Source organism: Spea bombifrons, chromosome 2 (assembly GCF_027358695.1).
Source record: "Spea bombifrons isolate aSpeBom1 chromosome 2, aSpeBom1.2.pri, whole genome shotgun sequence".
Lineage (NCBI taxonomy): Eukaryota > Metazoa > Chordata > Amphibia > Anura > Pelobatidae > Spea > Spea bombifrons.
The window spans coordinates 138,551,976-138,563,629 of NC_071088.1; the positions used below are offsets into that span (position 1 = coordinate 138,551,976).

The 11,654-nt window shown below is 45.1% G+C and overlaps 1 protein-coding gene across 1 annotated transcript in view; it reads right to left on the reverse strand.

The window, feature by feature from the left end:
- Positions 1-11,654, reverse strand: part of LOC128473927 (retinal guanylyl cyclase 2-like) — a 29,765-nt gene that overhangs the window by 7,041 nt on the left and 11,070 nt on the right. The window contains exons 6-13 of the mRNA XM_053456148.1: positions 9,601-9,732; positions 8,538-8,618; positions 7,541-7,717; positions 6,659-6,815; positions 6,405-6,554; positions 5,882-6,030; positions 1,204-1,367; positions 320-512 (exon numbers count right to left, since the gene is read on the reverse strand). Coding sequence (XP_053312123.1) covers positions 320-512; positions 1,204-1,367; positions 5,882-6,030; positions 6,405-6,554; positions 6,659-6,815; positions 7,541-7,717; positions 8,538-8,618; positions 9,601-9,732 — 1,203 coding nt within the window. The remainder of the gene's footprint in view (positions 1-319; positions 513-1,203; positions 1,368-5,881; positions 6,031-6,404; positions 6,555-6,658; positions 6,816-7,540; positions 7,718-8,537; positions 8,619-9,600; positions 9,733-11,654) is intronic.

Genomic DNA, 11,654 nt, shown 5'->3' on the forward strand with positions numbered 1-11,654 from the left:
GTACATTTCTGGTGATCTAAACCAACGGGCATAGAGAAGGCTGCTGGGTTATAGGACCAGCATGCACCTTGTAGGAACACCTTGGTCTCACCTTGTTGTCTGGTTCCTGACTTGAAGAACACACTGAACATGTACTTCCAAATTCTTATTTTTGCTGAATTGCTAAAGACAGCAAGAAAAGCCTTATCTGTAATAATTTGGAAACCCAGCAGGACACCCGGACGTCTTAGGGGTGCATCGAGAATCCATGTCTATGGGAGGAGGACATGGGTCTCCTGTAAATATGGTGCCCGTAAGGTTTATTCCCCCCCCCTCTTACCTTGTAAACATCATGATTACAGAGAACGGCATCAAACAGAGTGTAGAGATCGTTCAAGAGGTCGACCACTTCAATGGGTTCGCTGAGAGCCGAGATTGTGGTGAACCCAACGATGTCGCTAAAGTAGATTGTGACCTGATCGAAATATTCCGGCTCCACCGTGCCGCCCGTCTTCAACGCTTCGGCCACGGATCTGAAAGACACCGTACCTACTCCTCAGCGACGGAGCACCGAAAGACCTGCTTTCTACGAGCTGTCGGGGGCACTTACGTCATCAGGCGGCCCCTGGCCTTAAAGTGCCACCTCCTCACCCCTAGTCTATCCCCGAGACGTCCCTTCAGCCCAATGTATGAACTCATCGCCATTTTATTTCCATAAGGCTGATCAGGGTGTTCGGTATTAGAATGGGGTGTGGTTAAATGCTAGCCCCGCCCACTTGCACAAACACCCAATGACATTGTTAGTGTGCACCTAAAAATTCATCAACACACCTTAAAAAGAAAATATTTGAACGCAATAAAAATTTAAAATATATCAACAAGAACTGTTAAAAAAATATTTGAAAAAAAAATATATATATATTTTTTTTATAAAATAACATTTCTATTTGATAAAATCTTATTAAACAAAAATTCATTAAAATTCATGTAATGAGTTTTAGGTGACATGTACCACGTACCCTTTGATATTTTTAGTGGTGTTACTTGCCAATATTTTCATTTTTTATTTTTTTTAGATTTTATTTAATAAAAATTCTATAAGAAAAAAAATGACTAATGTTTTTAATTCCCCAGAAATATGCTTTCATGTGGCTTTTTTTTTTATTGTGATTTTTTTTCATGAATTCAAAAAGTCCAGAGGAAGACACAAAGTGTTTTACTCACGGTGGTAACATCTGAGAGAGGAGCTTCTCGGTTTTTTGCTTTTCGACCTCCAGTTCCTCCGTCCTCTCTCTGATTAAATCTTCTAAATTGCTTGAATATTGCTCCAGCATTCTCAGCATCGAGTCGATGATGTTGGTTTTCTTTCCTTTGTTGATGGTTTTAAACTGGAAGTGAGACAAGGGGTTAATGGTGGTAACTGGGACTTTGGGGAGCTCAAAATGCACACATCACAGGATGAAGGATGGGGGAAGAAGGATGGAGGAAGAGTTAAGAGATGGGGAGAAATAGGTGTAAGGGCAGTGTATGTGTATATATGTGTGTGTGTAAGTTTTTGTGTGTGTGTGTATGTATGGGCAGGTGTGTGTAAGAGCAGTGTATGTGTATATGTGTGTGTAAAGGCAGGTGTGTGTATGAGCAGTGTATGTGTATATGTGTGTGTGTGTGTAAGGGCAGTGTATGTGTATACATGGGCGTAGGAACCCCTAAAAATCTGGGGGGGATAGCATTTTTACTGGTAGGGTATATTCTGGTTCAGTAAACTGGGAATTGTTCATGGCAAATTTTATATAAATGTATGTGTGTGTGTGTGTACAATTTCCGCACAAAAAAAGTATCATGTTCAGTTTTCACAGACAAGCTCTTTATTAAACAAACAGGTCAAAGAAAATTAACCAAAAGTTTGGCCTATATTTCAGTTATTTCACTTAGAACAACCGGTAATAATACTTTAAGTAATGCACAATTGCCAAAATTTTAACAAAAGATCCTACAGAAATGCAATGATGCAATTAACCCTTTCCGCATTTGTGGTCTGGGAGCAGACAACACTTAAATACTCTTATAGAAATATTTTATTAACTGCAGGCAGAGTAAGACCCTACAACCAACGCACTGTAGTGGTTATGGTGCAAAGTAGCTGTTTTGCACACTGGGGCACAGTCATGATCCCCAAAACTGTTCCCACAAAGTTAGAAGCATAGTGTTGTCCAAAATGTCTTGGTTTATCGCCTTCAGCTCATAAAACGTTCTACTAGATGAATGGGAGAAAATTCCCACAGAAACAGAAAAATCTTACAACCACAGATGGACCCCGCTGGACACGGCCACAGAGACTACTATGATGTATTGAAGGAACCATCTAAGACTCCTAACACGTCATGCACACAGGAACATATCCACACACTTAAACACTTGAATAACATACACACGCATGCACACACTTACGTACACACACACAATGGGTTAAACATGTGTTACAGGGAATCATAATCTTCCCTTTAAGTACGACATGCCTGCTCATACCCACATATGCACTGCTCTTACGCATGCCTGCCCACAAAAACACACATATACGCTGCAATTGCCTGCACATACACACTTGCCAGTACTCACACTTATGCACTACCCTTATACACGCCTGCCCAAACATACATAAACTGCTCACACACACATGCCTGCCCATAAATATACACTGCCCTTGCACATACTTACACAGACATATACACTATAAGACAAATACACTCCTTATATACACACATATACACTGCCCATACAGACGTACACATATACACTGCCCATACAGACAGACACATATACACTGCCCATACAGATACACTGCCCATACACACGTACACATATACACTGCCCATACAGACGTACACATATACACTGCCTATGCAGACATACACATATACACTGCCCATACAGACATACACATATACACTGCCCATACACACATACACATATACACTGCCCATACAGATACACACATATACACTGCCTATACACACGTACACATATACACTGCCCATACACACACATACACATGTACACTGCCCATACACATATACACATATACACTGCCTATACACACGTACACATATACACTGCCCATACAGACGTACACATATACACTGCCTATGCAGACATACACATATACACTGCCCATACAGACATACACATATACACTGCCCATACACACATACACATATACACTGCCCATACAGATACACACATATACACTGCCTATACACACGTACACATATACACTGCCCATACACACACATATACACTGCCCATACAGACGTACACATATACACTGCCCATACAGACGTACACATATACACTGCCCATACAGACATACACATATACACTGCCCATACAGACGTACACATATACACTGCCCATACACACATACACATGTACACTGCCCATACACATATACACATATACACTGCCTATACACACGTACACATATACACTGCCCATACACACTGCCCATACAGACATACACATATACACTGCCTATACAGACGTACACATATACACTGCCCATACAGACGTACACATATACACTGCCCATACAGACGTACACATATACACTGCCCATACACACGTACACATATACACTGCCCATACACAAATACACTGCCCATACACACGTACACATATACACTGCCCATACACACGTACACATATACACTGCCCATACACACGTACACATATACACTGCCCATACACACGTACACATATACACTGCCCATACACACGTACACATATACACTGCCCATACACACGTACACATATACACTGCCCATACACACGTACACATATACACTGCCCATACAGACATACACATTTACACTGCCCATACACATATACACATATACACTGCCCATACACACACACATATACACTGCCCATACACACGTACACATATACACTGCCCATACAGACATACACATATACACTGCCCATACAGACATACACATATACACTGCCCATACACACGTACACATATACACTGCCCATACAGACATACACATTTACACTGCCTATACAGACGTACACATATACACTGCCCATATACACGTACACATATACACTGCCCATATACACGTACACATATACACTGCCCATACAGACATACACATATACACTGCCTATACAGACGTACACATATACACTGCCCATACAGACATACACATATACACTGCCTATACACACGTATACATATACATTGCCCATACACACACATATACACTGCCCATACAGACATACACATATACACTGCCCATACAGACGTACACATATACACTGCCCATACAGACGTACACATATACACTGCCCATACAGACATACACATATACACTGCCCATACAGACGTACACATATACACAGCCCATACACATATACACATATATACTGCCCATACAGACATACACATATACACTGCCCATACAGATACACACATATACACTGCCCATACAGACGTACACATATACACAGCCCATACACATATACACATATATACTGCCCATACAGACATACACATATACACTGCCCATACAGATACACACATATACACTGCCCATACAGACGTACACATATACACTGCCCATACACACACATATACACTGCCCATACAGACGTATGCACATACACGCACATATACACAGCTGCCCTATACACATATGCCTGCCCAAGTGCCCATACACATGCCTTATCATATGTATATACACACACAAATCTACCATCAGACCCCCCACCTTCGTTCTCCACATCAGACCCCCTCCCACCTTCATTCTCCACATCAGACCCCCCAACCCACCTTTGTTCTCCACATCAGACCCCCCCACAACCTTTGTTCTCCACATCAGACCCCCTCCCACCCACCTTCATTCTCCACATCAGACCCCCCTAACCCACCTTTGTTTTCCACATCAGACCCCCCCACAACCTTCGTTTTCTACATCAGACCCCCCCACAACCTTTGTTCTCCACATCAGACCCCCCAAATAATCAACCACCCACCCACCTTGGTTCTCCACAAATCTTACCTTTTCTTCCTTCTTCCTCCTTTCTGCTTTCTCTTCCTTCTTCCTCCTTCCTGCTTCCTGCTTTCTGCTTCCTCCTTTCTGTTCTAACTTTCCTTCTGTTTGCCGCTCGCAGTCTGTGCAGTGCGGCTGCGCACAGCTGTTTCTGCTGAGCGCCGGGGCTGGATATAAACGTCATATCCCGTCGCCCCGGCGCTCAGTTACAGACAGCTGGTGAGTGTGACCTTAATGCAGCTGCAGGACTGGTTGGGGAGATCACGGATTTCCCTAACCAGTCCTGCAGGCTGCAGCTGCCGATCGGGCAGCTGTGAGCACCCTCACAGCTGCACCCGAGTGCACTCACCCTGGGGGGGATTTCTATATTATCGGTCCCCCCCGCATGATTTCCTGGGGGGGATCCGTCCCCCCCGTCCCCCCCGGTTCCTACGCCCGTGTGTGTATATGCGTGTTTATGGACAGGTGTGTGTATGGGCAGTGTATGTGTATATGTGTGTGTGTAAGGACAGTGTATTTGTATATGTGTGTGTATGGGCAGGTGTGTGTAAAGGTAGTGTGTATGGACAGGTGTGTGTAAGGGCAGTGTATGTGTATATGTGTGTTTATGGACAGGTTGTGTAAAGGCGGTGTGTAAGGGTCCTGGGAGGGAGGCTAACATTATACTTTTTAATTGAAAAAAAAAATCTCTGCTGCTGTGGACTACTCTTCCAATTATAATCAGCCAGCATTATGGTGGACACCTGGCTGGCTGAGAATCATGGGAATTATAGTCCACAGCAGCAGAGATTTTTTTTTTCAATTAAAAAGTATAATGTCAGAAGCGTGTTTCTGAGTATTGTGCTAACCTGATCAAAAATCTCATCAAAGGTAGGCCTTCTCTCCGCCAGTTCACTCCAACATTGTTTCATCAACTGAATGCACTCCAGAGGGGCCTGATCAGGGGCCACAGTCGGGCGGCACAATGGAGGGGGTTTCTTGACTTTTCTGATAATTTCTGAATAATAATAAAAGGATTATTGATGAGTATCCGTATCGCGCGTAAAACATATTTCTATGGTAGATGTAAGTGTCGATATATTTCCATCGGGTTCTGTCGCATTAGTGATTACTTTTAAGGAGTATTTTTTTTTTTTAAGAAGTCACCAAGGAAACCGTCCAGTCGGCATGAACCCTTCACGTGTTGCTATGGTGACAAGACCATTTTTAAACTCTGTGTGTCACTAGGCTGGAGGGGGCAATTAAAAGATGAATTACTTGACCCAATATGTTATAAGGGAAAATTTAAAGGGACAACACAGCTTTAATTGCACATAAACAGGTACCCGGGAGCTCTTTCCCCAGCGCTGGATCCAGAAAGCGTCTCCTTACCCTCGGCGGAAAGCCCCGACATGCAGTACGGCGGACCCCTTACTACAACTTCTTGTAAAATAATTGCAAAGCTGTAGACGTCTCCTTTAAATGTTCCTCTCCTGGCGAGCGCCGGGTCCCGGAGTAATTCCGGCGCGGTCCAGAACAGCTCTGCAAAAGAAAAGTTTCCCAGACGATGTCTTCTTATCGAGAGGCGTGAGAGATAAGAGCAGAAAGAGACTGCGCATCGCGATCAGAGCGCTCGGGTTCCTCACCTCCGGGTTTGCTCGGATTCCGAGGAGATTTCTGGCTTTCGGTGATCTCGTTGAACCCGTAGTCCGTGATCTTCAGCACGAAGCGCCCGTCCACCACGCAGTTACGGGATTTCAAGCGTCCGTGGGAAAAATCTCGATGGTGCAAATACCTCATCCCCTGCGGAATCACACGAACAGACATTAAACGTTTTCTGCTTCCGGGTCTACTTTACCCTCCTTCTCTGCCTTAACCCGACTCGACCAACTCATCCCCGTCTAAGCCGTCCTCTCCTACCGTTTCACGTCCCACTCAACCTTCTAGATTGTAAGCTCCCAGGAGCAGAACCCTCTTCTCTTTTTTTTTACCAGTATATAGGAGTATATTTTGGATCTTTCCTAATGAATGGAACCCGCCAGCACCGAATGAATGGAACCCGCCAGCACCGAATGAATGGAACAGTCTGGCACCCGATGAATGGAACGGGCCGGCACCCGATGAATGGAACGGGCCGGCACCCGATGAATGGAACGGGTCGGCACCCGATGAATGGAACGTGCCGGCACCCGATGAATGGAACGGTCTGGCACCCGATGAATGGAATGGGCCGGCACCCGATGAATGGAACGGGCCGGCACCCGGTGAATGGAACGCGCCGGCACCCAATGAACGGAACGGGCCGGCACCCGATGAATGGAACGGGCCGGCACCCGATGAATGGAACGCGCCGGCACCCGATGAATGGAACGGGCCGGCACCCGATGAATGGAACGCGCCGGCACCCGATGAATGGAACGTGCCGGCACCCGATGAATGGAACGGGCCATTCATTTAAATCATTTAAGGCTTTAAACCTTCTATGCCTCGTAAGATTCTGATTTCTGGCGCACTAACGAGACGGATACCTTTATCAAATCCAGAAGCAGAGACGATTTAAACATCCAGTCCAGCTTCACGTCCTCGTTCCGGAGCAGGTCCTCCAGACTGCCTCTAGAACAATGCTCCGTCACGATGGCGAAGATCCCGCAGTCGGAGAAGAAGCCCAGGAAGGGATTGACGTTTTCGTTCCGCAAATCTTTCATCTGCGGTGAAATTAATTACGCAAATTATTCCGGCTGCCGTATGTAGGGAGGCAAAGCACCAATCAGGATGCTCGATGTCATTAAGTCACAGAAGATAATCTGCACAGTTACCCCGAGACTGGGGCAAAAAGCCTGAGGATCTCTCCATTTACCCTCAGATAAGGGCAAAACCCCTGAGAATCTGCCCAGTCATACCGAGACCGTGAGATGGGGCAAAAACCCCGATAATCTGCCTATTCACCCAAATACTCAGAGATTGGGGTACAAACCCTGAGAATCTGCCCATTCTCCCTGGGATTGGGGTGAAAACCGTGAGAATTTGCCTATTCAACCCAACACTCGGGGCAAAACCTCACACTTCACAGGTACAGCGGTTCGGGTCTAGAACCGTAAGATCTGCTAATATTCTATAAACGTATATCCCTAAATAAATAAATAAATAAATATGTTTGTAAAAGGTCGGGGTTTCTTCGTTTATTTATACTTTGTTTCCATAACCGAAGCAGCGAGGGTTAATTTACATAACGGAGATCTGCCGACCTGTGTGTTATTTTATATCGGGGGGCCAGATGTGATCAACCCCAACAAACAGGAACCCGCAAAAAGAGGTCACATGATGACATAAAAAAGTCCCTGCCCAATAGGAGGTTGCGCACTGGACATGCGCGCTCGCTGATGTCCATCAACTACAACCCTTGCCAGGTTGTCCCTAAAAGGACCCGGGGAGTCCGCTTGGGATGACGCTGCTGAAAAGCGGCCCTGGGTTTGACCCGAAGACGGACTGGTTACTGCTCCACCCTTTGTATGCGGTGACACCTACCTTACGCAGGGTGCTGGTGGTGCTTTGCCGCAGCTCGTGGTAGACCCCCGGCTCAAACTTCTTCAACCAAACCCAGTCTCCCTGAGAAATGAATGCCGACAGTTAGAAACCCCCTGTTATGGTCCGTTGCCCCTGTCTGCCCCCCCCAGGGGGCCGTCTCAGAGCAGGGATTTTATAGGTTGCCCCTAGGTGGTTGATATAGATGCTCCTGGACCCCCACAGCACCTGGTAAGCGGGTTGGCTGTGGTGGAGATGTAGTGTGGAGGGGGTTAGAATATAGGACCCCCATTGTACAGAGGTTTGAGGTTTAAATATTGGGGGAATCAATAAAGCAAGATGTTGCAAGTATGCTTTATCTTACTGAGAGGGTGGTGGAACAGCCTCCCAGCAGAAGTGGTAGAGGGGAATACAGTGAAGGTATTAAACATGCATGAGATAGCCATATGGCTCCTGAATCTAAGACGAGACCAACGACAGCAGGAGAAACGGGCGACAAGACGGGGGACGGATGGGGGCCGATATGCCGGCGGGTTCTGTGTTAATATTATCTAAAGATGAACACATCACATCTTAGAATACTAATCATCTAAATGTATACACCAGTATTTAATAAATAACCCCTGTTATTTTTCCATTTTCCTGTATGCGGGAGCCGCCATCTTGCTGCCCCGTCAGAGGGTATAAATCGCTCCGTGGCCCTGAGATATCTGTGATAATAGCGTTACGCAGGGACCTGCGCGGCTACAAACAATCTCTAGCGCTAGAGGCTCATGCGCCGTCCGCTAAAACAACGCGGGGAGAGAACAGGAAGCGGCTTCCAACTTCCTTCGCGGGCTGATGGGAGAGAACAGGAAGCGGCTTCCAACTTCCTGCTCGGGCTGACGGGAGGGAGAGAACAGGAAGATGCTTACAACTTCCTGCTCGGGCTGACGGGAGGATTCCGATACAGTCCGCACTGAGGGATCATGGGAAATGAGGGGTTGAATGATTTGCCCCGGAATGGCGTCGCTGGTACCAGTGCTGAATATGGTGATAGAGGGTTTAAGTTTCTTTCGCATCCCACCTCGTAAACAGCCACGTTGGAGTTCTCATGCGTGGCGCCGACGCTCTTCACAGACAGAGAGCGATTCACAGATTTCAGGCTCTTGCAGTCAGAGACGCTCTTGGTGTCGCTCAGATTATCAATGTTTATTTTCTGCAAACAATGAAAAAATATTCAATATTTTCAAAAATGTATTTTAATTTTCTTGTTTAAATTGGAATTCTACAAAAGGATTTTTATAAAAACAAATTAATGTATTTTCCTACAAAATAATTTATACAGCCTGCGATACAAATAATATTCTGAGCAATGATTCTAACATTCATCCTGCACGCAGATAATTTATATTCATCATGCATAATAATAATTATTATTACCGGCGAAAGCAACTAAAAGTCACTTAAACAGAGAAAAATAACCTAAATCAGACCTTTTATTAGTGAAATAAAAATACAAAAAAATATATATTTTTCTCCTTGAACATAACCCCCCTGCGCTGTATACAGTAATATAACCCCTGCGCTGTATACAGTAATAACCCCCCCTGCGCTGTATACAGTAATATAACCCCCAGCGCTGTATACAGTAATATAACCCCCCATCACTGTATACAGTAATATAACCCCCAGCGCTGTATACAGTAATATACCCCCCAGCGCTGTATACAGTAATATAACCCCCAGAGCTGTATACAGTAATATAACCCCCAGAGCTGTATACAGTAATAACCCCCCTGCGCTGTATACAGTAATATAACCCCCCAGCGCTGTATACAGTAATATAACCCCCAGAGCTGTATGCAGTAATAACCCCCCCTGCGCTGTATACAGTAATATAATTCCCAGCGCTGTATACAGTAATATAACCCCCAGCACTGTATACAGTAATATATCCCCCCAGCGCTGTATACAGTAATATAACCCCCCAGGGCTGTATACAGTAATATAACCCCCAGCGCTGTATACAGTAATATAACCCCCAGCGCTGTATACAGTAATATAACCCCCATCACTGTATACAGTAATATAACCCCCCTGCGCTGTATACAGTAATATAACCCCCAGAGCTGTATACAGTAATATAACCCCCAGAGCTGTATACAGTAATAACCCCCCCTGCGCTGTATACAGTAATATAACCCCCCAGCGCTGTATACAGTAATATAACCCCCAGAGCTGTATACAGTAATAACCCCCCCTGCGCTGTATACAGTAATATAATCCCCAGCGCTGTATACAGTAATATAACCCCCAGCACTGTATACAGTAATATATCCCCCCAGCGCTGTATACAGTAATATAACCCCCTAGGGCTGTATACAGTAATATAACCCCCAGCACTGTATACAGTAATATATCCCCCCAGCGCTGTATACAGTAATATAACCCCCTGCGCTGTATACAGTAATATAACCCCCAGAGCTGTATACAGTAATATAACCCCCAGAGCTGTATACAGTAATAACCCCCCCTGCGCTGTATACAGTAATATAACCCCCCAGCGCTGTATACAGTAATATAACCTCCCAGCACTGTATACAGTAATATAACCCCCAGCACTGTATACAGTAATATAACCCCCAGCTCTGTATACAATAATATTACCCCCAGCGCTGTATAAAATAATATAACCCCCAGCGCTGTATACAGTAATATAACCCCCAGCACTGTATACAGTAATATAACCCCCCAGCGCTGTATATAGTAATATAACCCCCAGCGCTGTATACAGTAATATAACCCCCAGCGCTGTATACAGTAATATAACCCCCAGCACTGTATACAGTAATATAACCCCCAGCGCTGTATATAGTAATATAACCCCCCAGCGCTCTATACAGTAATATAACCCCCGGTGCTGTATACAGTAATATAACCCCCAGAGCTGTATACAGTAATAACCCCCCCTGTGCTGTATACAGTAATATAACCTCCCTGCGCTGTATACAGTAATATACCCCCCAGAGCTGTATACAGTAATATAACCCCCAGCGCTGTATACAGTAATATAACCCCCCAGTGCTGTATACAGTAATATAACCCCCAGCATTGTATACAGTAATATAACCCCCCCAG